The 27,371-nt window shown below is 44.6% G+C and overlaps 2 protein-coding genes across 7 annotated transcripts in view; one reads left to right on the forward strand and one right to left on the reverse strand.

The window, feature by feature from the left end:
* Positions 1-774: 774 nt before the first annotated feature.
* On the reverse strand, positions 775-24,928 carry ints12 (integrator complex subunit 12). The gene is made up of 7 exons (XM_069925745.1): positions 24,774-24,928; positions 24,501-24,655; positions 20,696-20,848; positions 20,185-20,366; positions 14,091-14,250; positions 9,518-9,667; positions 775-2,105 (listed from the first exon to the last, which is right to left on the reverse strand). Exons 2-7 carry the CDS (start codon positions 24,651-24,653, stop codon positions 1,542-1,544), a joined length of 1,362 nt encoding a protein of 453 aa, XP_069781846.1. The 5' UTR covers positions 24,654-24,655; positions 24,774-24,928; the 3' UTR covers positions 775-1,541.
* gstcd (glutathione S-transferase, C-terminal domain containing) overlaps positions 24,823-27,371 on the forward strand; it is a 198,849-nt gene continuing 196,300 nt past the window's right edge. For 4 of the 6 annotated variants that reach the window (XM_069925744.1, XM_069925741.1, XM_069925743.1 and 1 more), the window contains exon 1: positions 24,856-25,808. In XM_069925744.1, coding sequence (XP_069781845.1) covers positions 25,392-25,808 — 417 coding nt within the window. In that variant the 5' untranslated portion in view covers positions 24,856-25,391. Of the gene's footprint in view, positions 25,809-27,371 lie in introns of all 6 variants that reach the window. The other 2 variants (XM_069925739.1, XM_069925738.1) reach the window with 2 other exon arrangements.

Raw genomic sequence — 27,371 nt, forward strand, 5'->3', positions numbered from 1 at the left:
GCCTGGTAATATTCTCATGAATCTTTTCTGTACCCTTGCCAACTTAATATCTTTCCTATAGCTGGATGACCAAAATTGCACACAATACTTTAAAGTGCGGTCCCACCAATGTCCTGTATGGCTGTAACATGATATGCCTGGTCCTGTGCCCAATATCCTCACCAATGAAGACTTCTTCACCTCTCTGACTACCCATAATCACAACTTTCATGGAATTATGTATCCAAACCCAAATTTCTTTGTTCTGCAACACTACCCAGAGCTTTCTCAGTCCCCATGCAAGTCCTGCAATGATTTAACATAGCAAAGTGCAAGGCCTCAAACTTGTCAGAGTTATATTCCATCTTCCCACTTTCCCCAGTTCATCTACATGGATGAGTTAAAGACATTATATCCTCCTGTGCAGAACTCTAAAACAAGAGGGAATAATAAAAAAATAATGAGCCCATTCATGGGTACAAGATGAAAGCATGAAATCTTACCGACAAAAGTTAGTACATTTTGGAAAAGGTTAGCATTTGGTTATATACAGCAAAGACAGCTGAAAATTAATAGGCCATATTTAAATGAATGTTGGAGTGGAGTGCAAAGGAATGATCACTTTCATCAGGAAGAGTTGCATGATCAGTTTGTTCCTTGACATTCTTGTTTGGAAGACTTGGAACTGTTTCATCGGTTTTACTTATTGATCATCTCTTAAAAAATGAAAACAATTCACAAAAAGCTCCTGAAATATGCCATAGACTAAAAAGAAAGATGCGCCACAAATTGAAGTTCGTAGGCTTAACTTTTAATTATTTTTCAAAAACAGTGCAGTTCACCAAATGAAGATGGCATCTCCATTTCCATTAATATACACAAGATATGCGAAAAGGGAGATTTGACACAGAGTGTCAAATCTCACAGTAAACTGGTCTCTCAATCAACTTTCAAGATTTGTTTTGGGAAGTGCAGACATTTTTGGCTTGTTGAGAACTTCCACTAAATATTTCAGAGGAATATTTTTCTGTGGGTGCAGAGAAACCAGAACAAGCTTCGAAAGAATGTTCTGCATTGCTCACAAAGGACACTATTTCCTTTCAGTTATTGGACAACCAAAATATCTCTGCTGGTATCAGAACTGGGTCAAAGATCAAGCCCTTTTTAGATTGCTTGAAACCAGTAAGAAACTGAATGTGAATTGGTGATCTATTTAAAATGAATTTTTTTAAATAGAAAAACCAGCAAGTCAATTTTGTTAAAAATATCAATTTATTTAAAAAAATGAGTATAATCTCTCATTTCCTCAGCCTTATGCTTATAGCTTTTAATGCTGCAGCTCTTGATCAAGACAACTTTGAACAATATAAACTCTCCCTCAATAATGAAACACCAAGTGTGTTTCATGGGTCCTTTAGAGGCAAGGGTAAGAACCGTACTCATCTCACAAATAATATTCTTAGAAAATGTGTAAATCCATGGGAAAGTTGTTTGCTTCTCTGCTTTTCTGTGTAGAAACACAAAGACAACAGAAAACCACTACCATTCTGGCTCATTAGCATTCACTTTTTGAGCTTCTTCTGTGCAGCTTTCTTCTTAACCATCTGGAGCCTTTTCATTGCGTTAAGCTGAGACTCTTGAGATGTCGGCAACTTAACGACAGATGAGTTGCTCGAATCAGATGGTGTTTTGGCCCCATTATTACCACTGTTGTTGGTAGAGGTATTCCCTCCATTTCCACTGCTGGCCTGGCCACCACCATTACTTGGCCCTGATAAACCCACTTTGCTGACATTGTCATTGCTAGATGATCGGTTAAGACTTGGTTTTCCCAGCGTTAGGGGAGGAGGTGGCTTTATTGGTCCGGTGCCAGAGTTAATGCTGGTGGCAGTTTTAGACCCCAGGCTTGCTTTGGAAGGTGCCAATCCAGACAAACCTACTGCTTTCTGATTCGAGGAGGGTGCAGTAGGTTTTCCACTGGCAGTTTGTACAGTTGTCCCCAGTTTAGTTGTAGAAGGTGCTGCAGTAGATGTTTTGGCACCAAAGGCAGCCCATCCTGTGAGACCACTAACAGAGGAAGAGGTGTTGTTAGAATTGGAGGAATTCCCAGAAGCATTTGAGGAAGTCTGAAAAATAATGAAAAGTAAAGTTGCATTAAACGATGAAAGAACAGTATTGGGCAGGGTGAATGAAAATAAACACACTTGCAGCTGAGACAATTTATATTTTAAATTGCACTCCTAAAAAATCAATTACATTCACTCGTTTCTAAAGAACCATTGGCATGGTAAAATGCCTCGAGGTTTTCTGTGGAAATTTTGCTTAAAGGAAGCAAAATAAGGAAGAAGTAGAAAAAGCCTAATGAAAGAAGGTAGATTTTAATGAGAGATAAAATTGTGTAGGAATTCCAGAAATTGTGACCTATAACCACGAGTGGGAAAAAGTGTTAGAAATACAAGAGGCCAGAAATGGAAGGTGGCAAACATCTTGAGGAGATATGATGGGGTGAGAAAACTGAGCGACTTGAATTAAGAATTGAGAATTATAATAACTGAAATGTTAAAGGGACTAGGGTCCAATATAGGTCAGCATGCTCTCATCTAGACAAAAGAATAAAATTGTTTTGTTATCTTTTGAAGAGCAAATATTTTACTCCCAATTCATCCAAAGGCCAATACAAAATACCATAAACAGAATCAAAGGATCACACCACAAGCCATTTGGGCCATCAAGCCTATTATGATATTCTATGGATCAGTTTCCCACTGCTTCCCTATAATCCTGCATATTCTCTTCAGGTACATAGCTGATTCATGTTGAATACCCTGAATGACAATATTTCAAACACATTACAACCAGTGAGTTCCAGATATTAACCAGAGGTGACACCTTTTGCACAATGAAAAATGGTTGAAATTTTCCATCCGTGTTCAATTTATGGGGAAAACGAAAAGGTGTATTGAAAGCAAGTAACAGTATAGCATGTGATATGCAAGAACAATATTTTTTTCTGAATCACAATTCCAACATCCACATTTAGCAGCTCAGTACAAGATATAATAATCTGTGATGCATCTTTAAATGAATCAATCATATCTGCACTTTGTTAGCCACTCCGATATAAAACCTACGACCCAAGGATCTTGCTGCCACGTCCCAGCTTGCTTGGCCACGGCACACGAACCATGGGTGTAAAGGGAGGGGCCAGTACTGCGTGCACTGCACTCCACATAAAAGCTCCTTTGCGCAGGCCCGAGGACAGGTCCACGTCCTCCCCCTCCACGTCCTCCCCCTCCACGTCCTCCCCCTCCACGTCCTCCCCCTCCACGTCCTCCCCCTCCACGTCCTCCCCCTCCACGTCCTCCCCCTCCACGTCCTCCCCCTCCACGTCCTCCCCCTCCACGTCCTCCCCCTCCACGTCCTCCCCCTCCACGTCCTCCCCCTCCACGTCCTCCCCCTCCACGTCCTCCCCCTCCACGTCCTCCCCCTCCACGTCCTCCCCCTCCACGTCCTCCCCCTCCACGTCCTCCCCCTCCACGTCCTCCCCCTCCACGTCCTCCCCCTCCACGTCCTCCCCCTCCACGTCCTCCCCCTCCACGTCCTCCCCCTCCACGTCCTCCCCCTCCACGTCCTCCCCCTCCACGTCCTCCCCCTCCACGTCCTCCCCCTCCACGTCCTCCCCCTCCACGTCCTCCCCCTCCACGTCCTCCCCCTCCACGTCCTCCCCCTCCACGTCCTCCCCCTCCACGTCCTCCCCCTCCACGTCCTCCCCCTCCACGTCCTCCCCCTCCACGTCCTCCCCCTCCACGTCCTCCCCCTCCACGTCCTCCCCCTCCACGTCCTCCCCCTCCACGTCCTCCCCCTCCACGTCCTCCCCCTCCACGTCCTCCCCCTCCACGTCCTCCCCCTCCACGTCCTCCCCCTCCACGTCCTCCCCCTCCACGTCCTCCCCCTCCACGTCCTCCCCCTCCACGTCCTCCCCCTCCACGTCCTCCCCCTCCACGTCCTCCCCCTCCACGTCCTCCCCCTCCACGTCCTCCCCCTCCACGTCCTCCCCCTCCACGTCCTCCCCCTCCACGTCCTCCCCCTCCACGTCCTCCCCCTCCACGTCCTCCCCCTCCACGTCCTCCCCCTCCACGTCCTCCCCCTCCACGTCCTCCCCCTCCACGTCCTCCCCCTCCACGTCCTCCCCCTCCACGTCCTCCCCCTCCACGTCCTCCCCCTCCACGTCCTCCCCCTCCACGTCCTCCCCCTCCACGTCCTCCCCCTCCACGTCCTCCCCCTCCACGTCCTCCCCCTCCACGTCCTCCCCCTCCACGTCCTCCCCCTCCACGTCCTCCCCCTCCACGTCCTCCCCCTCCACGTCCTCCCCCTCCACGTCCTCCCCCTCCACGTCCTCCCCCTCCACGTCCTCCCCCTCCACGTCCTCCCCCTCCACGTCCTCCCCCTCCACGTCCTCCCCCTCCACGTCCTCCCCCTCCACGTCCTCCCCCTCCACGTCCTCCCCCTCCACGTCCTCCCCCTCCACGTCCTCCCCCTCCACGTCCTCCCCCTCCACGTCCTCCCCCTCCACGTCCTCCCCCTCCACGTCCTCCCCCTCCACGTCCTCCCCCTCCACGTCCTCCCCCTCCACGTCCTCCCCCTCCACGTCCTCCCCCTCCACGTCCTCCCCCTCCACGTCCTCCCCCTCCACGTCCTCCCCCTCCACGTCCTCCCCCTCCACGTCCTCCCCCTCCACGTCCTCCCCCTCCACGTCCTCCCCCTCCACGTCCTCCCCCTCCACGTCCTCCCCCTCCACGTCCTCCCCCTCCACGTCCTCCCCCTCCACGTCCTCCCCCTCCACGTCCTCCCCCTCCACGTCCTCCCCCTCCACGTCCTCCCCCTCCACGTCCTCCCCCTCCACGTCCTCCCCCTCCACGTCCTCCCCCTCCACGTCCTCCCCCTCCACGTCCTCCCCCTCCACGTCCTCCCCCTCCACGTTCTCCCCCTCAAAAGATGCTCACAAACTCAAGCTAGCATGCTGGAACATCAGAACCATGCTACACAAGGCCGACAGACCGGAACGTCGGTCTGCCCTCATTGCACATGAACTCCTCAGACTTGACATTGATATAGCCGCTCTCAGTGAAGTCCGCCTTGCAGATGTAGGCAGCATCTAAGAACGCGGCGCGGGCTACACACTCTACTGGTCTGGCAAGCCTATGGATGAACGACGCCTATCTGGTGTAGGCTTCATGGTCAAGAACTCCATTGCCTCCAAACTCGAAAACCTCCCGACAGGCCACTCGGACCGGATCATGTCCATGCGACTCCCCCTTCAAAACAAGCGTCGCATCACCCTCATCAGTGTCTATGCTCCAACCCTCCAGGCGGAACCAGCAGAAAAGGACAAGTTCTACACTGACCTGCGCAACCTCATTCAGCGCACCCCTACAGCCGACAAGCTCGCGTCGGCAAAGACTCAGAAACCTGGCCAGGAATCCTGGGCAAGCATGGTGTCAGCAAGTGCAACGACAATGGGCACCTCCTGTTGGAGCTCTGCGCAGAACAGCGGCTTGTCATTAAAAACACCCTTTTTCAGCAGAAGGACAGCCTGAAGACTACCTGGATGCATCCCCGATCCAAACACTGGAACCTCCTGGACTACGTCCTGGTGCGAGAAAGAGACAAACGAGATGTGCTCCACACCAGGGTCATGCCCAGCGCGGAATGCCACACTGACCACCGGCTGGTTTGCTGCAAGCTCAACCTTCACTTCAAGCCAAAGCCCAGGGACAGTAAAGTCCCCAGAAAGAGGTTCAATGTTGGAAAGCTGCACAGACGAAGTGAGAGGAAACTTCCAGGCAAACCTCAAAGCAAAGCTCGAGGATGCAATCTGCCTCACAGACTTGTCCCCTGAAACCCTCTGGGATCAGCTGAAGACTACCATACTGCAATCCACTGAAGAGGTACTGGGTTTCTCCTCCAGGAAAAACAAGGACTAGTTCGACGAAAACAGCCAGGAAATCCAGGAGCTGCTGGCAAAGAAGCGAGCTGCCCACCAGGCTCACCTTACAAAGCCATCCTGGCCAGAGAAGAAACAAGCCTTCCGTCGCGGATGTAGCCATCTTCAGCGTAAACTCCGGGAGATCCAAAATGAGTGGTGGACTAGCCTCGCCAAACGAACCCAGCTCAGCGCGGACATTGGGGACTTCAGGGGTTTTTACGAGGCTCTAAAGGCTATGTTCGGCCCCTCACCCCAAGTCCAAAGCCCGCTGCGCAGCTCAGACGGCAAAGTCCTCCTCAGCGACAAGATCTCCATCCTTAACCGATGGTCAGAACACTTCCAATCTCTTTTCAGTGCCAACCGCTCAGTCCAAGATTCCGCCCTGCTCCAGCTCCTGCAACAGCCCCTAAGGCTAGAGCTGGATGAGGTCCTCATCCGGGAAGAGACATATAAGGCAATTGAACAACTGAAAAGTGGCAAAGCAGCAGGTATGGATGGAATCCCCCCAGAGGTCTGGAAGGCTGGCGGCAAAACTCTGCATGCCAAACTGCATGAGTTTTTCAAGCTTTGCTGGGACCAAGGAAAACTGCCTCAGGACCTTCATGATGACATCATCATCACCCTGTACAAAGACAAAGGTGAGAAATCAGACTGCTCAAACTACAGGGGAATCACGCTGCTCTCCATTGCAGGCAAAATCTTCGCTAGGATTCTCCTAAATAGAATAATACCTAGTGTCGCCGAGAATGTTCTCCCAGAATCACAGTGCGGCTTTCGCGCAAACAGAGGAACTACTGACATGGTCTTTGCCTCAGACAGCTCCAAGAAAAGTGCAGAGAACAAAACAAAGGACTCTACATCACCTTTGTTGACCTCACCAAAGCCTTCAACACCATTAGTAGGAAAGGGCTTTAGCAAATACTAGAGCGCCTCGGATGCCCCCAAAGTTCCTCAACATGGTTATCCAACTGCACGAAAACCAACAAGGTCGGGTCAGATACAGCAATGAGCTCTCTGAACCTTTCTCGCACCAACCCTCTTTTCAATCTTATTCAGCATGATGCGGAACCAAGCCATGAAAGACCTCAACAATGAAGATGCTGTTTACATCCGGTACCGCACGGATGGCAGTCTCTTCAATCTGAGGCGCCTGCAAGCTCACACCAAGACACAAGAGCAACTTGTCTGTGAACTGCTCTTTGCAGACGATGCCGCTTTAGTTGCCCATTCAGAGCCAGCTCTTCAGCGCTTGATGTCCTGCTTTGCGGAAACTGCCAAAATGTTTGGCCTGGAAGTCAGCCTGAAGAAAACTGAGGTCCTCCACCAGCCAGCTCCCCACCATGATTACCAGCCCCCCCACATCTCCATCGGGCACACAAAACTCAAAACGGTCAACCAGTTTACCTATCTCGGCTGCACCATTTCATCAGATGCAAGGATCGACGAGATAGACAACAGACTCGCCAAGGCAAATAGCGCCTACACAAAAGAGTCTGGAAAAACTGAAAAACCTCACAAAGATAAGCGTATATAGAGCCGTTGTTATACCCACACTCCTGTTCGGCTCCGAATCATGGGTCCTCTACTGGCATCACCTACGGCTCCTAGAACGCTTCCACCAGCGTTGTCTCTGCTCTATCCTCAACATTCATTGGAGCGACTTCATCCCTAACATCGAAGTACTCGAGATGGCAGAGGCCGACAGCATCGAATCCACGCTGTTGAAGATCCAACTGTGCTGGGTAGGTCACGTCTCCAGAATGGAGGACCATCGCCTTCCCAAGATCGTGTTATATGGCAAGCTCTCCACTGGCCATCGTGTCAGAGGTGCACCAAAGAAGAGGTACAAGGACTGCCTAAAGAAATCTCTTGGTGCCTGCCACATTGACCACCGCCAGTGGGCTGATATCGCCTCAAACCGTGCATCTTGGCGCCTCACAGTTCGGCGGGCAGCAACCTCCTTTGAAGAAGACCGCAGAGCCCACCTCACAGACAAAAGACAAAGGAGGAAAAACCCAACACCCAACCAACAAATTTTCCCCTGCAACCGCTGCAACCGTGTCTGCCTGTCCCGCATCGGACTTGTCAGCCACAAACGAGCCTGCAGCTGACGTGGACATGTACCCCTCCATAAATCTTCGTCCGCGAAGACAAGCCAAAGGCAAGATATAATAATCTGTGATGCATCTTTAAATGAATCAATCATATCTGCACTTTGTTAGCTGTCAACTTTAAATCAGTTGTGGGTATGAATTAAACCCATAATTTACAGATTTGACAACTAATATAATATCTATAGTAAAAAACCCTGGTATCCGGAATTCAAGCAACCAGCAGCCTCAAGCAACTGGCAAAAACAAAGAAAATATTTAAACAAAAATAACAGGTAAAAATACACAAGTTTAACATTCTGTAAGTAAATGCTCTCTGAAGTAACACATAAACCTATGGTGATGATAGGAGCAAATATTCAGCCAGCAGTGAGTCTTGGTCGTGCTTTGCTTGTAGCAGCTGTTTGAATAAAGTTGTGTGAAACAGCAATGCCGTCGCCCAGGAAGAACGACTGGTAGATGCCGCTTGCCATTGGGGTAACACTCTTAAAACATCTCCTTATCCCACCTTTGTAAGAGTGGTCCCAGTTAGAGGTTTTATCTGTGAATTTGTAGGAGGGAGGATTAATTATCTATGTTATTGTTCATCTTTAGGGCAGCTCCGTGGAGGGGGAGGAACCTGCAGATGCAGCAAAGGTTAAATATTTTCAAACTGAAAATCAAGTAAAATTTTTTAAGCTTTATATATTTATGGAAGTGAAGTTTGTTCAATACAAATACAGAATAGTATTTGTATTTTAAACTGCTTATTCTTAATGTATGTGTATTAGTTAGGCATTATAAGAGTAAGTCTCAAGCAACCGGAAAATACACTTGTGACATCTACCAATCTCCATAGATGCCAAGAGTTTTACTGTATTTCTATTTTGTTGGCAAGGCTTTGACTTACCAGATGAAAATTCTCAGAAATATCCTAACATCCCTCAAGCATTGCCTTAAAATTACCTCTCTATGGCTCAACTAATTTTTAAGAAGTTAGACAGGTACATGAATTGGAGGCTATAGTCAGGGTGCAGGTCAGTGGGAATAGGGAGAATAATAGTTTGGCATGAACTAGTAGGGCCAAAGGGCCTGTTTCTGAGCTGTATTGTTCTATGGTTCTAAAGCACAATTATAAATAAAATTACAGGAATAATCTCATATTTCATACAAATTAACCAGCAATCTTGCTTCACCTGAAGGTCACTGTTAGGTTGCGATTCTGTGGGACATTGACTGGTATAATATTATTTCTCCCTTATACCCACATGTTGACAATTCCAGGTTCCTTTTACAATTAAAATAAAATCATCTACCAACATGAATGAAGAGTAACAGAATGGAAAAGCCCACTGATTTCAGTCCTTGAGACATACAAAAGCTACCTCCAAATGGAAACAAAACAGGTCCAAGTTTAAACAGTGATATTTTTAGCGGGTCATCCAATACAATACTCCTGTACCTTTACTTCCGCTCTTTTGAAAGCTTGAAATGTGGTCATTTCTTGTTTCAGCTTCATGTCAGGCTTTTTCACTGATGGATCTTTTACTGATGGAGTCGTATTAGCAACTGAACTTGACACTTTTGGAGCTGCCTTTTGTGTCTTCTGTGCCTAAATAATGACAAAAAAAAAGATTCGGTGATGATCATACACGGAAGAAACATTATTTTTCTGTAAAGACACGCAGGAGAGAAAGTAGAGTGGCAGGGCAGCAAATGGAAGAGATGAGGGGATGGCAGAGGCAAGCCTGAAAAGGACAGAAATTGATGGGTTAGTGGTCATATCAAGACCAAGAGGCAGCTTATTTTATTGCAAGTATTGTAGGTAAAGGCAAATGAATTGGTAATTGGAATTATGATGTTGTGGCCAGTACAGAGACACGGCTAAAGGAGTGATAAGGTTGGTAGCTGAATTTGTTACGACCCCAAAACCCAACAGCAACAGAAATTCACCAAGACAAATAGTTACTTAAACAAAAGTTGCTTTTAATGATCTTTAAACACGAAAACAGGATCAGACTTTATCTTATTACTATCAACTTAACGCCCTTCTCAATCTAAGCGCAGGTGAATTTAATGTGTGAGTAAGTTCAGAAAAGTTCTTTGATTCACAGTCCAATCTCACTTCTCACTCCTCCAAGTTCACTGGTTGCAGGCAATTCTTATACTGTGCACAGAATTTAACATGTATGAATTTCACCAGGCTTTGATGCTTGAAAGGTAAATGGTTACCATTCTAGAAGGTTCTTGTAGGTTTACAGAGAGATTTGTTGGCTGCTGGACACAAACTGATTCCTTCTAATCAGACAAGAGAGTGTCTTGCTGAAGAAACTTGCCCCATCAGAGTTTTCCAGATGAAAACCTCTTTCTTTTAGGTCACCACAGAGTTCCTTTTTGTTTCTATTATTTCAAGTGAAACATTAGGCAGCCAGTCCTCTCCTCTTGTATGGATCACAAGGGCTTTTACCAGGCTGAACTAAGAACTTATCACCCATCTTCAAAATGGGGTTTCTCCACAAGCTTGCCAGCTTGTCCTGTTCCAGTCCCAGCTGCTGCTGCTGAACTGTAGAAATACAGAACTAAATCCCCCACCTCCCGAGAAATAACCTGTATGACTCCTTCTGCTTGCAAAACCACATGACCCTTTTAGAACAGCCAACTGCACTCAAGACAGACTGCAGCGCTGAACCTAATCCTCCTAGATGCTTTTCAAAACAACAATCCATTAATGAAGTCCCTATAGGAACTCTTCAAAGTTTTTGCAAAGGCATTTGGAGATCTGCTTTGAAGTGTTTGTATGTGACCTACACTTAAAAAAAAACCTGCCACAATTTATCTCCTTTAAAACATATCTATATACAACATAAAATATGACATAATCTGTCACACATTCTTTTAGACAGGATGGAGAAGGCATTGGGATAGGGATAGGCTATAATCTGCAGACTTCTGTGTTTCACTCTAAAAGAGTGTTACAACTACATGATCAGAAATAAGAAAGGTGTAATCGCTCAGAAATGGATGCACTATAGCCCTCCCAATAGCCAAATGTGGAGGTACAGATATGTATACAGATTATGGAAAGTTGCAAAAAACAGTAGTGTTATTGCGGTAGAGACTTTAAATTTCCTCATTATTGACTGGGTTGTCCTTACTACCCGAGGTTAAGTTGTGACATGATTTGTAACGGATATCCATAGACTTTGCATTGACAAAAGAACCTGGCTAGGTGATCAGGGTGTCAGAGATCCATTTCCTTGATTTTCATGATAGTTATGGATATGGATAGGTTTGGACCTTGTTAAAAAAGTACAAAATTAAGGGAGGGCAAAAGTTAACATGATTAGTCAAGATCTTGGGGTGGGGTAAAGAGTTAATTGGGGGCAGCTGTCATCAGGTAACTCTTAATACAGGTATATGGCATTGTTTAAGGACTAAATAATTAGAGTCCAGGACTGGCATGTTCCATTCCAAAGCAAGAATAAGAATGGAAAGGCAAGACAATATTGGATGATGAGAGGTTGTGAAATTAGTCAAGAAAAAAAAAAGAATGCCAAATGTCATTCCCTTATTTAAAAAGGGTGATAGGGAGAATCCAGGGAATTAAGACCAGTGAGTCTTACGTCTGTGGTGGGAAAACTATTGGAGAAGGTACTTAGGGTCAGGATTTATGAGTATTGTAAGAAGTATAGTCTCAGGAATAGGCAACATGGGATAAGGAAAGGCCATAATCACAGCGTCTGTAGACTTCTGTATTTCACTCCAACGTATTTTTGTGAGAGATTGGTCATACCTCATGAGCTTAATTGAATTTTTTGAAGAAATTGATGAAGGTTGCACACTATATGTGGTGTGTATGGATTTTAGTAAGGCATTAGTCTCATTCTGAGGATCTGTCCTGGAGCCTCCATGTTGATGCAATCACAAAAAAGGCTCACCAGCGGCTATACTTTGTGAGGTGTCTAAGGAGATTCAGTATGTCACCGAAGACTCTTGTCAACTTCTATAGGTGTACCGTGGAGAGTGTTCTGGTTGGTTGCATCTCTGTCTGGTATGGAGGCACCAACTCTCAGGTCAAGAATAAACTCCAGAATAGGCACAAAATTTCATGCCATCGAGGACATATACTTGAGATGGTGTCTTTTAAAAAAAAGTAGCCTCTATTCTCAAAGACCCCCACCACCCAGGCCATGCCCTCTTCACTCTGCTACCATCTGGAAAAAATGTACAGGAGCCTAAAGACAAGCACTCAATAGCACAAGGACAGTTTCTTCCCCAATGCCATCATATTCCAGAATAATCAATGAACTAAAGACACTGCCTTACTTTTCGTGCACTATTATTTTAATTTTTTTATAGTAATGTTGTAAGATGGTTATGAATGTTTGCTCTATGACGCTGCCGCAAAACACCAAACTTCATGACTTGTTCATGACAATAAATTCTCATTCTGATTGAGAGAGTTATGAGGTATGGGATCCATGGAATCTGAGCTGTGTGGATTCAGAATTGGCTTGTCTGCAGAAAGCAGAGGGAAATTGTGACTGGAATGCATTTTGCCTGGAGTTTCACAAATAGTGGAGTTGGGAAGGGATCTGTTCTCGAACCCTTGCTCTTTGTGATTTTTGCAAAAAGACTGGACGAAGAAGTAGAGATGGTGTCTTAATAAGGAATGGGTCTGTAAGTTTGCAGATGACACAAAGTTTGGATTGGTGATAGGAGAGAAAAATTAAGAGTACAGAAAGGATGGAAACTTGCCCAATTCTGATCATAGGTACCCGAAATATGCACAAATCAGATCCCCAAGTATCCTTTCCGGTATGAGCCTTAGAACATAGAACATTTCAGCACTGTACAGGCCCTTTGGCCCATGATATTGTGCTGACCTATACAAGCCTACTCAAAAAAACCAAAATCTTCCCTAAGTCATAACCCTGTATTTTTCTTTTATCAGTCATGGATGTGGACTTGGGTGGAAAAGTGACAGACGAAGTTCAATCCAAATACGTGTAAAGTGATGGATTTTGGAAGGTCAAACTTGAAGGCAGAGTACATAGTTAACGGCAGGTTTCTTAACAGTGTAGAAGAACAGAGCGATCTTGGGGACCAAATGCATAGATCTCTTAAGGCTGATTGGATAGTTAAGAAGGTCTGGGGTATGCTGGCATTCATTAGACGGGGATGGAGTTCAAAAGTCGAGAGGTCTACAAAACTCTAGTTAGACCATATTTTGAATATTGCATTCATTCTGGTCGTTTCATTATAGGAAACTATGGTCAAGGTATTAGGGTTAGGGTTAACCAAGATGTTGCTTGGATTGGAGAATGTGTCTTATGAGGCAAGGTTACCAGAGCTAGGGCTTTTCACTTTGGAAAGAAGGATGAGAGGTGACTTAATAGAGGTCGACAAGATTATGACAACATCTTTTTCCTGTGATGAGAGTAGGAAACACCAGAGGACATCTGTACAAAGAGAGAGGAGGAAGGTTTAGGGGATATGTCAGGGCTAGGTTTTTTATTTTTACACACAGGGAGTTGTGGATGCCTAGAATACATTGCCAGAGGTGCTGAAGGCTGGTACAATAGGGGCATTTAAAAGACTCTTAGGTAGGCACTTTGGTAAAAGAAAAATACAGGAAGATTTTGTTATTTTGAGTAGGTTTATATAGGTTGGGACATCATCAAGGGCCAAAGGGCCTGTACAGTGCAGTAATGTTCTAAGGCTCATATCAGTGATAGGGAAACTACTGGAAAGGATACTTAGGGCTCAGATTTGCACAATTCAGGTACCTATGATCAGAATTGGGCAAGTTTCCATCCTGTTTGTACTCTCATTTTCCTCTCCCGTCACCAATCCCAAACCCTGACTGAGATATTTCTGATTCATAAAGTTCATGAGTAAAATCAGATGTGGCGAGATGACAAACTCATGACATTGGTATTTTTTGCTCCAAAGTTTTTGATACATGAAAATTAAAATACTCTAAAAGACATTCTGGTGCATTTACATGCATCAATCAGAAGAGAAAGTCTTACCATTTTCTTCATCTGCCTTGTACAGCGGGCACAATACCACACCAGTCGTGGATCATTTACATCCTTGTCTGTCACCTGGGGTTTGTGACAATCTTGGTGGTAGAGGTTGTGACATTCTTGACATTCAACTAGTTGATTACCTGATGTAACAGTCATCTGGCTAAAAGCAAATTAGTTAACCAGTTATTAGTAACATTTAAAAAAGTTAATAAATTATCTTAAACTATGAAAATGTCTCCTTTTCATATTATTGGTGTATTTCATTATGATCTTACATTAGTGCCCTCAGCTTTCAATCACTTATTACTTGCACGATATTCTCAAAGATGGATGATCAAGCTGATGAATAGATTAATCAAATGCCTGGTATTCTATTCTAATTGTAATACTGTGAAAAATACGAACAAAAGAAGAGCCTGGGAATGTATCGTAATGGATGAGCAAAGAAAAAGCTTGTCAGAACCAGCTGAAGATACTTGCCTTGATGTGTGACCTGTGTTCTGCACATCATACTGGGGTAAATTTACTATCATTGATATTGCATCTGAGGAATGAAGCAAATCAACTTTTCTTTTTTATTTGGAGACAAACAGTCCTGTGTGAAACATCAATAATGAAGGCAGCAAAAAGGGTCTATATTCTTATCATGTTAATTGTTTTTGAACCTGTATCTTTCTTTCTCATAAGAGAGTCCACTTAAAATTAATGTGACATATTAAAAAAAAGTTGGCGAAAGCAGTGAAACCAGATTTTAGAAAGGCCATGTATAATTAATATATGTATAATTTATGTTTGGACCGCTCAGTCCAAGATTCCGCCCTGCTCCAGCTCCCTCAACAGCCCCTAAGGCTAGAGCTGGATGAGGTTCCCACCCTGGATGAGACATATAAGGCAATCGAACAACTGAAAAGTGGCAAAGCAGCAGGTATGGATGGAATCCCCCCAGAAGTCTGGAAGGCTGGCGGCAAAACTCTGCATGCCAAACTGCATGAGTTTTTCAAGCTTTGTTGGGACCAAGGTAAACTGCCTCAGGATCTTCGTGACGCCACCATCATCACCCTGTACAAAAACAAAGGCGAGAAATCAGACTGCTCAAACTACAGGGGAATCACGTTGCTCTCCATTGCAGGCAAAATCTTCGCTAGGATTCTACTAAATAGAATAATACCTAGTGTCGCCGAGAATATTCTCCCAGAATCACAGTGCGGCTTTCGCGCAAACAGAGGAACCACTGACATGGTCTTTGCCCTCAGACAGCTCCAAGAAAAGTGCAGAGAACAAAACAAAGGACTCTACATCACCTTTGTTGACCTCACCAAAGCCTTCGACACCGTGAGCAGGAAAGGGCTTTGGCAAATACTAGAGCGCATCGGATGTCCCCCAAAGTTCCTCAACATGATTATCCAACTGCACGAAAACCAACAAGGTCGGGTCAGATACAGCAATGAGCTCTCTGAACCCTTCTCCATTAACAATGGCGTGAAGCAAGGCTGTGTTCTGGCACCAACCCTCTTTTCAATCTTCTTCAGCATGATGCTGAACCAAGCCATGAAAGACCCCAACAATGAAGACGCTGTTTACATCCGGTACCGCACGGATGGCAGTCTCTTCAATCTGAGGCGCCTGCAAGCTCACACCAAGACACAAGAGAAACTTGTCCGTGAACTACTCTTTGCAGATGATGCCGCTTTAGTTGCCCATTCAGAGCCAGCTCTTCAGCGCTTGACGTCCTGCTTTGCGGAAACTGCCAAAATGTTTGGCCTGGAAGTCAGCCTGAAGAAAACTGAGGTCCTCCATCAGCCAGCTCCCCACCATGACTACCAGCCCCCCCACATCTCCATCGGGCACACAAAACTCAAAACGGTCAACCAGTTTACCTATCTCGGCTGCACCATTTCATCAGATGCAAGGATCGACAATGAGATAGACAACAGACTCGCCAAGGCAAATAGCGCCTTTGGAAGACTACACAAAAGAGTCTGGAAAAACAACCAACTGAAAAACCTCACAAAGATAAGCGTATACAGAGCCGTTGTCATACCCACACTCCTGTTCGGCTCCGAATCATGGGTCCTCTACCGGCACCACCTACGGCTCCTAGAACGCTTCCACCAGCGTTGTCTCCGCTCCATCCTCAACATCCATTGGAGCACTTACACCCCTAACGTCGAAGTACTCGAGATGGCAGAGGTCGACAGCATCGAGTCCACGCTTATGAAGATCCAGCTGCGCTGGATGGGTCACGTCTCCAGAATGGAGGACCATCGCCTTCCCAAGATCGTATTAATATGGCGAGCTCTCCACTGGCCACCGTGACAGAGGTGCACCAAAGAAAAGGTACAAGGACTGCCTAAAGAAATCTCTTGGTGCCTGCCACATTGACCACCGCCAGTGGGCTGATAACGCCTCAAACCGTGCATCTTGGCGCCTCACAGTTTGGCGGGCAGCAACCTCCTTTGAAGAAGACCGCAGAGCCCACCTCACTGACAAAAGGCAAAGGAGGAAAAACCCAACACCCAACCCCAACCAACCAATTTTCCCTTGCAACCGCTGCAATCGTGTCTGCCTGTCCCGCATCGGACTTGTCAGCCACAAACGAGCCTGCAGCTGACGTGGACTTTTTACCCCCTCCATAAATCTTCGTCCGCGAAGCCAAGCCAAAGAAAGAAATTTATGTTTTGATACAGATTTCTGATTTATTGTCAGAATACATACATGACATCACATACAACCCTGAGACTCCTTTCCTGCGGGCCAGGCATAATTGCCACTTTTTGATAGACCAAAAGAACTGTACACAAAGTACAACTATAAACAACTGAATGTGCGATATAGCGAGAAGAAAAAACCCCACACAATAAAGTGCAAAAGAGATCTTAAATGAGTCCCTGATTGAGTTTGTTGTTGAGAAGTCTGATGGTACAGGGGTAACAGCTGTTCCTGAACCTGGTGGTGTGAGTCTTGTGGCACCTGTAGCTCTTTCCTGATGGTTGCAGCAGGAACATAGCGTGTGCTGGGCAGTGTGGATCCTTGATGATTGCTGATGCGCTCCGAAGGCAGTGCTCCCCATAGATAATCTCGATGAAGGGAAGGGGTTTACCTGTGATGTCCTGGACTGTGTTCACTACCTTTTGCAGGGCTTTTTGCTTGGGAGTATTGATGTCCCTATACCAGACAGTGATACAGCCGGTCAGCACACTTTCCACCACACAGGAATTTGCCAGAGTTTCCAATGTAATACCAACCTCTGCAAACACTTGAGGAAGTAGTAGAGGCACTAACATATTTTCTTCACAATGCCATTAGTGTGTTGGCTCCAGGAAAGATTTTCCAAGAAATTGACTCCCAAGTTCTTAAATTTGCTCACCCTCTCCACTTTTGATCCACCAATGATCACTGGATCATACACCTCTGGTTTTCCCTTCCTTAAGTCAACAATCAGTTCCTTGGTTTTGGTGACATTGAGTGCACGGTTGTTGTTGATGCACTATTCAGCCAAGTTTTAATCTCCATTCTGTATACTGACTCATCCCCATCCTTTATACAACCCACTACTGTGGTATTGTCAGTGAATTTGTAGATGATCTTGTTGTACCAAACCACTCATTCATAGCTGTAAAGCAAATAGAGCAGGGAGCTAAGAACACAGCCCTGTGGTGCTCTGGAACTTATGGAGATTGTGGAGGAGATGTTTTTGCCAATCCTCACTGATTGTAGATCAGTTTTGAAGGGATGATAGTGATAAATGCTGAAATGTAGATGATAAAAGTATGTAGTGGCATCCATGGCTTATGTAGTGCCAGTGAAATGGCATCCGCCATAGGCCTGTTGTTACGATAGGCGAATTTGATTGGATCCATGTCACTGTTCAGACAGGAGCTGGTATGCTTCAACACCAGCCTTTCAAAAAACTTCATCACTGTTGACGTGAGTGCCCTTGATCAAAAATCATTTGGGCAAGTAACAACACTCTTCGCGGTCATGGGTACGACTGACATCTGCTTGAAAGATTGGTACCACGCCCTGCTAGAATGAAATGTGAATACATTGGGAAGTTGGTCAGCACAAAGTTGTAACACTTGGCTGGGTTCTCCATCTGGACTGGATGCTTTCCTTTGATTCACTCTTCTGAAGGCAACTCCCACATCATCTTCAGATGCAGACAGGAGAGGATCACCAGGGAACATGAGGGTGCACAGTGGTATTTTTTTCTTGTTCTTGTGGTCGAATCGGGTGTAGAAGGCATTGAGTTCATCAGGGAGTGAAGCTTTGCTGTCTCCTAACGTACCGGATTTTGTTTTGTAGCAGTTTATGTCACTTTGGGCTGCCACAGCTGTCAGGTATCCTTTGTTGTTTCCATTTTTGTCCGGAAACCCCACTTTGACCAGGAGATTGCTTTTCGTAGGTCATATCTACTCCTTCTGTAGTTATCTGGATTTCCATTCTGAAATGCCTGTGATATCGGGCTCTCAGCAGGTTCCAGAATTCATTGGTCATCCAGGGTTTCTGGCTGGGGAAAACCCTGAGTGATTTGGTAGGGATATACTCATCTACAGCTGTTTTAATAAAGTCTGTGACAGCTCTGGTGTAATCATTCAGATCCTCAGCTGAGTCCTTGAACACCATCCAATCTGCTGAATTGAGGAACTACTGTAACTATTCTTCAGCCTGTGACCACCTTCGAGCTGTCCTGATCTTCAGAGCCCCTCATATTAGGCACTGTCTGTATGAAGGTAGAAGAAGCACAGCCAGTTAATCTGACTTGCCAAAATGAGGTCTAAAGAAAGAATGGTAGGCCTTCCTTATCGTGGAATAGCAGTAATCAAGTGTGCTGTGACCTCTGGTACAACAGGTTACGTGCTGGTGGTAGTTGGACAAGATTTTCTTGAGACAGGCCTGGTTAAAGATTCTGACTATGATTTGTAGTGTGTCAGGCTGGGCCGTCTCTTGTTTACTGACCATATCATGTAGCTCCACAAGTGCCTGTTTGTAATTGGCAGCGGGAGGGATATAAACGTAGGTGAGAACCACTGATAAGAACTCTTAGATATAAGGGTCTGTATTTAATTGAGATTTGTTCTAAAGCAGTAGAGTAGGAGGTCAACATAACCCCAACATCCGTACACTACCCAGTATAATAAAAAAAACATACACCACTTCCTCTCCCTTTTACAGAATCTGAGTTCTGATCTAATCTGGTCGGATAGTGGTGCCCGGTATGTTCTCTGTTAGCCATGTCTTGGGGCAGCAAACAACTGAGATTTGTCTCACCTGTCTCTGATAAAGCAGCCTTACACTCAGGTAATCAATTTTAATCTCTAGTGAATGGATATTCACCAGCAATATGGACAGCAGAGGAGGTCTGAGACCCTTGAGCTTCAGTCTGTAACTGTTATATAACCCTTAATTTTATTCTATAATTAACAATGTATTATACTTATTGTTTATTGCTTTAGAAACAAGAGTCACACTCAGAGTACGAGAGGTTGAAACAGAATCAATCATGGGAAAATAAGTGACATGGCAATTTGAGGAATGGGTCTTACTCAACTGCTATATGAAGAATCACAGACCCATCGAAAGGTCCCCTTCAGATCTTCAACAATTTCATGATTTTATCATGACGCGAATGTCAAAATTAGAACATCACTTACCAAATATTCTACCTTTTCCACTAGCTTCCTAATCTTTGCCAAGAGTAAATCATTTACAAACAACTTGATGATGCAAGGAAGATCTGACTCAGAAACACTGATATAAACACAATTATTTAGCAATGATGAGGAAGGTGTATGACTACTTTTATTCACCTCCAAATAAAATTACCTTGAATAAGTCCAAAGATTTTACTTGAACTATCATTGCTTAATACAGGAAGGTATGACATTTGCACAGGCCCCTCCAAGATTAAGAATGCACACAGAATATACTGGTGTAACGATTGAGAATAACAAGGATGAATGAATTATTTTGCTCGCCTTCGTCAAAAATTCCCATCTTGTTCTAAACTTGGGTCGACAGAGCAACACTCATGGTTTTACTTTCTTGCATCCAATACTGTTGGAAAGTGACATAATAATAAATCACATCATACCGGCACACCACACACGTCAACCCCATTTCCATGGCAAAATCCTCTGCGCTCTCAAAGCCTGGTAGGTCAGGCATTGCCAGGTCTTTGCTGGACTGAACAGTGATTGGTGAAGATTGATTCTCTGGCTTCTCCAGCCTGGACTTTTTCTGGGGGTCAATTCCCTCCTGGGTGTCCAGTTTAACCTTTAAAAATTGGAAACATTCAGAGATTATTTGTTAAATTTACAATTTAGTTAAAAAAAAACTTACTACATTACTCTGATATGAAATTACCAATTTAGAATCAATTCCAATTGTGACCCAACTTAATTTGCTTTAAGCATTTTAATTTAACAATGTCACTTCAGGGTAAACCATACATTTAATGGCTTAAGTACATGACGAATCAAATTTGAGTCAAAGCATTCCTATACTTCAATGTTTCATGTGGTAAATAAGCTGAACTCTCACTTGTTCACACAAATATTTTCTGTAGAAAGACCCAAAGCTCCATAAGTAAGCTTGCAATTGACCTTTTCTGCTGGCCTCTTCTCAGTTTCCTTCTTGGTCTTCTCACTGGAACTGGACTTTCCATTATTGCCAGATGTCAGAGACAAGGACACTTTAGACTCCTGTTTGGCTGAACTGGATTTGGAACCAGCAATTACCTTGGGTGTTTCAACTTCCTATGCAAGGGTGCAGGGGTTGGGGAGGAAAGATACATAAATTTAAAACAGAAGTTTTGAAAGTTTAGAAACAAAAGTTGTTCAAGGGAAATTAATGTTAAATGACTGGCAGATAGTGTATTATGTGGGGCAATGCAAAACTTCCTGTTTTGGTAAGAAATACAAAAAGGCACACATTGCTGATCCGCTGTCCAGATTGGTGAAGGATGGTGGTCCACAATCCAAGTCAGAATTGGGAACAGAAACAGAGAGCTTTGTACGCTTCGTAGCTATTCAGGCGACACCATACTGATCTGTCTCCCCTCAGCCTCCTCCGCTGCTAGGTGAGTCCAAGATACAGGATGGACGAACAGTGCCTCATAATCTATCCGGTTTACAACCAAACAATATGAATATTTAGTTCTCCAATTTCAGATAGCCCAGTCCCTCTGTCACCTTTTTCTCTCCTTTTGATCTACTCAGGTTTTCTTTCCAACCCTCCAGTCTCCCAAGTCCCCAACTCAATTTCCCTTTGCCCATTTACCTCATCTGCCCATCATCCACATTCTTGTCCAATTATTTTCCTCATACCCTTCTCCTACTATTCTCATCTGTCCACCATTCTTCACTCAGTTGGTTCCACAGTTTACCTTCCTTTGTCAGATTCCATAATCTGTACCCTTTGTTACCTCCACTTTTCACTTCCCAGCTTCTGTTGCTATCTTCACCCTTCCCTCCCCCTACCTGATCCTGACTGCAAATCTACCCTCCTCACCTGAATCCATCTATCGCTCGCTACCTCTTGTCTCACCACTCCCCCTCAACTGTTTATACTGGCCAATTCCCCTCTACTCTTTCAGCCTAGATGAAGTCTATTTCCCTCCACAGTTGATGCCTATGCCACTGAATTTCTCCAGGAGCTCATTGCATCTTATCAATAGGATGGACAACTGTAGAGCTCTGGGATGTAGAGGGATCTGTTTCCCATTGCATGATTTGCAAAAGGCTAGTAGGCAGGCACAACAAATAATTTGAAAAATAGGTAGTTGGTGTTTATTGGGGAGAGATGAGCAATAGGTGGAGAGGTTCTACTTCAGATATACAAGGCACACTTGGAGTATGTGTAGAGTACTGTTCCTCAATTTAAGGATCAGTTCAGTGAAGGTTTACTAAATTAATTTCAGGCAAGGATGGGTTATCGAATAAAGAATGGTTGGACCTGCTAAATTAGTAACTGCTGGAGATTAGAAAAAAGTGACTTAATTGTAACATACAAGTCTTGACAGGATGGATGTTGAGAAAACATATCCTTATGGGAAGGTCTAAAATTTGGGGAGGGGGTGGGGTCACTATTTAAAATTAAAGAGCCTTCAACTTTGATTCTCACCTTTCTATTGTACTTCTGTTCCATCTCCCACATACTGACTTCTTTGGGACTAACTTTTCAGATTACTACATACAAAACTTTGAATATGTATGCCCAAACATTTAGTAGTTATCGTGTCTCAGTGGAGTTGAGGTTTAACTGAGAGCATAAAGAATTGCTTTGCCCAGATGGAAGCCATTCAGCCCACACCACCTACATTCATCCTTTACCAGAATAATCCAAAAGTTATCCCACTGTCCAGTCTTTCCACATTTCAGCCAAATATAGTCCATGTGGCTGACATCATAGCCCCACTCTTCAAATTTTTCCATACAACTTAGACTCCCCACATTCCCATCAACTTCAAGATTTTGCCACCTACCGACACCATAGAACAATACACACAGAAACAGGTCCTTCAGCCCTACAAGTCCGTGCCAAACTATTATTCTCCCTAGCCCCACTGACCTGCACCCTGACCCTCCAATTCATGTACTTCTCCAACACCTTAAAAATGAGCTGAGCCCACTTCAGCTGACAGCTTGTTCCATGCTCCCACCACTCTCTATGTGAAGAAGTTCCCCTAAACTTTTCCCCTTTCACCTTAACCAATGTCCTCTGGTTTGCATCTCATCTAGCCTTAGTGGAAAAAACCTACCTATATTTTCTCTGTCTAGACCCCTCATCATTTTAAATAGCTCTATCAAATCCCCACTCATTCTTCTATGCTGCAGGGAATAAAGTCCTAACCTGTTTAACCTTAGTTCCTGGTCTGGGCAACATCCTAGTAAATCTTCTTTGCACTCTTTCTACCTTATTAATATCTTTCTGGTAGTTAGGTGACCAAGTCTGCACACAATACTCTAAATTTGGCCTCACCAATGTCTTGAACAATTTTTCTGTGACATCTCAACTCCTATGCTCAATACTTTAATTTATGAAGGCCAATATGCCAAAAGCTCTTTACAACCCTATCTACCAGTGACACCACTTTCAGGGAATTGTGTATCTGCATTCCCAGATCCCTCTGCTCTACCACAGTCCTCAGTGCCCTACCATTTACCAAGTAGGTTCTACCTTGGTTTGTCCTTCCAAAATGGAACACCTCACACATGTCTGCTATAGATGCTCTAATTTAAGTAAGGGATTACTTAAGGTAGTACTTAAGGTATGTGAATGGAGAAAAAAAAAAGTTGAGAACCACTAGCCTATATCTTTAAATTATTTATTCAATTTCCTTCTGCTGATTTCAGCCTTGATTGTTTTTGTGTGTGAAAATGCATATGATATTAACCCCTTGAACAAATAAGTTTAGCCCAATTTCATACCTCAGAGAATACAGACTGTCAAACCCTTTTTCAACAATAGAATATAACAGCACAGAAACAGGCCCTTAGACCCACCTAGTTTGTGCCAGATTTATTCTCCCTAGTCCCATCGACCTGCACCCAAACCATTACCCTCCATTCCCCCCCCCCCCACATTCACGTAAGCGTCGCACCACCTTCACGGGCAGCTCGTTCCACACTCCCACTGCCCTGAGTGAAGAAGTTTCCCCAATGTTCCCTTTAAACATTTAATCTTTCTCCTTAACCGGTGTCCTCTAGTTCTTGTCTCACCCAACCTCAATGGGAAAAAGCCTGTTTGATCCAGCTGCGCTGGGTGGGTCACGTCTCCAGAATGGAGGACCATCGCCTTCCCAAGATCGTGTTCTATGGCGAGCTCTCCACTGGCCACCGTGACAGAGGTGCACCAAAGAAGAGGTACAAGGACTGCCTAAAGAAATCTCTTGGTGCCTGCCACATTGACCACCGCCAGTGGGCTGATCTCGCCTCAAACCGTGCATCTTGGCGCCTCACAGTTCGGCGGGCAGCAACCTCCTTTGAAAAAGACCGCAGAGCCCACCTCACTGACAAAAGGCAAAGGAGGAAAAACCCAACACACAACCCCAACCAACCAATTTTCCCCTGCAACCGTGTCTGCCTGTCCCGCATCGGACTTGTCAGCCACAAACGAGCCTGCAGCTGACGTGGACATTTACCCCCTCCATAAATCTTCGTCCGCGAAGCCAAGCCAAAGATATCCCTCACTATTTTGTACATCTCAATCAGCTGTCCCCTCACTCTTGACACCCTGGGGAAATAAAGTCCTAACCCATTCAACCTTTCCCTTCACCCCTTTCCATTCATTTGAACCATAGGTGATCGACCTGAAACGGTTTCCCTTTCTATAGATGCTAACTGACTTGCCAACATGTTTTTTATTCTTATTTAATAGCTAACCGTTGATTTTTTTTTAAAACTGCACCTTCTGCTGTTGCCGAAAGCTGCAATCGCTACCTCTGGCCAAGGCCTCATCTAGCAGAGCTTTCAGTTTCTCCGCCGAGTCTTTGCTTTTTGAGTGCAGATACCCCAACGCTTTCAGGAAGAGGGGGTCCAGCTCCAAAGTGGAAGCAGCCATGTCTGAAAGGTGAAGGGAGGGAGAAAGAAAAGGAATATACGTGTAATTAACAAGAACAATGGTGCTCCAGCCCCATTGAACCGAGGACCCGAAAGTCTTCAGCTGTCACCATTTCCACACCTCAGCGTCGGCTTCGCACGACTTCCGGTCCCACATTCTATCCGTTCCCCCAACCAACCCTCTTAGCAACGAGTAACATCCGGTCCGCCTGCTCGGGTTATCTCCATTCGCTGCCGCCTTCTTTCGGGTAACCGGTCCGGTCCTTCCAAACTCCGTCCACTTTTCCGGACTCAGTGGTCACGTCCCTTTGACGTCGTGTGTGTGAAGCGTTGGTAATTAATGACTCGTGAGCACCCCGTGCTGAGGTTGAACTCAGACTCCCGAATCCTTGAGCATTTCTCTCCAAGGATGGTGCCTGACCCTCCAAGCTTTTCTCTGTGCACGCTGACCTCTCGGCTCTGAAGATAGAAAGGGGAAAGAGGACACCGATGCTGCCCTCTTTCGTGTTTATATTGTCGCCCAAAGACTGGGGACCTCAAGTTGTGGACTCGAGGGTTTCCTTTTTGATGTTCCCTCGACTCTGCCGCGCCAAAATCCTGGAAACTGTCGATGATTTAAAAAAATAATACTGTTACTGAAGTGTTGAAAAATTATCAATATTTACTTATTATTTTTCAATGTTTATTTTATTATTTTAAGTGCTTTATAATTCCTCTCCATATGTAGGTAATTGCAAAAATGAAGAAAGGGGACTTGCACGATGAATGCCTGCTGTATCTGGAGCTTTCCCACTATTTGGAAGACCGGATTCTTCCCCTACACACATCCATTGTTTTATTTCTACTGTCCTACTGTGACAACCCATCTATAAACGTGTTCTTTGTGCCAGTTAAGGACTCTCTTAAGGGTCCCTTATGGAAGAAAAGAGTACCATCCAACATTCCAGTGACAATCCTTTCAGAGGAAGAACTGCCTCCTGTTGTTCGAAGTTGCCGTTTACCTGCTGTGATGGAAAGGAATGGGAATTTTTGTCGAGCAGGCCTTGCTGTGGTTTTGAGATACATTATTCAAAGGGCTTGTGATGTTGACTCCAATCGTAGGGATGTCTCAGAGCTGCTTGGCTTTAAAAAGACATGCTTAAAGGCTTGTGCTGAGGTGAGTATTTATGAGTGGATCACTCATCTACTCGAGGCATTTTTTTCTGAATTTTAACTTTGATGTCTATTATTTGTGACTCAGTTGATGATATCCTTGCCACAGAACACTATGAATTTAAGACAAACTCCAGAATTAATAACATAATCGAGGTTGAGGTGAAGGAAATTGCACAGGTAGGGTGTGGGTTGACTTTTGGGATGCAATGTTAAATCATGCTGTGCTCCTCTTTTTCAAGGGCACATAAAATATTGCAGGGCATTTTGTTATGAAAGAGGATTTATTCCTGGAATTCTCTGCCACCATTTCTAAGGCATATTAATTAATATTTTTCAATATGTTTGCAGGAGATAGATGAGGGTTAATTGGATGTTTAGTGTAATGTAACCTGAGAAGCCTTTATTATCTTATCGTGACCCCTTGAGATCAACACTGGTATGCTGTATCTCATTACAGTGTATGTATGGCATGCCACTGGTGCAAAAAACCTAATCCTAACACTCCCCCACCTTCATTTTTTTTTTAAAACCAAAACCAATTATGCATCAAGATATGAATGTAAACATGTATTATCATTTTTTTTAAAACAGTCTTTAAATCTCCTAGGTCCATAAAAATAATAATTTCACTGTTTAATTGTTATTGTTCTTTTATGAGTTCAATGTCTTACAGTGAATTTCTGTTGAAAAATGTCAATTCTCAGTATTTTACAAAATTCTTTTATCGCGCCAACGGTTTGATGGTTCTCGTGCGTGTTGTAACTGGTCTTGGTGGTATTGATGCTTTCTGGTCCCTTGCTGGATCCTGTGGTGGTTGTTGCAGTTGAACATGTTGTTGCTGGTGATCTGGTTGCTGATCACATGTTGAGTTGCGATGACAATGTGCATATTGACTGTGTGGTGGCAGTTGTAGGCACTGTGGCTGGAGTTACTGATGTTGCACCTGATGTTGTTGGAGTTGCTTGTGTATGCACATCTCCCACAACGTGACTCTATGTTCTGTCTAGGTCCTTTATGTCGATCTGATGTGTTTTCGATATTGCTGACTTTTACCAAATACAACTGAGCGACTTTTTTCATACACGCTCCAAGCTGCCACATAGGATGTTCTTTACCATAAGCTTTGAAGACCTGCACTCTGATATCTTCTCCCACTTTCAGTTCTCGTAGTTGTTTTGCTGACCTGTCGTACTGAGATTTTTGTCTTTCTATTTTTATTTCCCTTATTCCTCTGCACTCTGCTCACAACTTTTGGCTTCAGGAGTTGTTCTGATGTTAGTAATGTTGTCCTTGTTCGGTGTGACATTAATCTCTGCACTGGATTGCTGTGCATTCCTTCTGGAGGATTATTTCTCCATTTGAGGATCACCTGTTCCTGACTGAGCACATTTCTTCATGATTACTTTGTCAATCTTCACAGCTGACTCTTGTCTTGCTGTTGGATTGGGGATGATGTGTGTTGTATTTCCGACTCATCCATGAAGTGCTGAAATTCATCACTGGTGAATTGTGGTCCGTTATCACTAATTCATCCAGGATACCATCGCGGCTTAAATGTGATTTG

Source organism: Narcine bancroftii, chromosome 3, assembly GCF_036971445.1.
Source record: "Narcine bancroftii isolate sNarBan1 chromosome 3, sNarBan1.hap1, whole genome shotgun sequence".
Taxonomy (NCBI): domain Eukaryota; kingdom Metazoa; phylum Chordata; class Chondrichthyes; order Torpediniformes; family Narcinidae; genus Narcine; species Narcine bancroftii.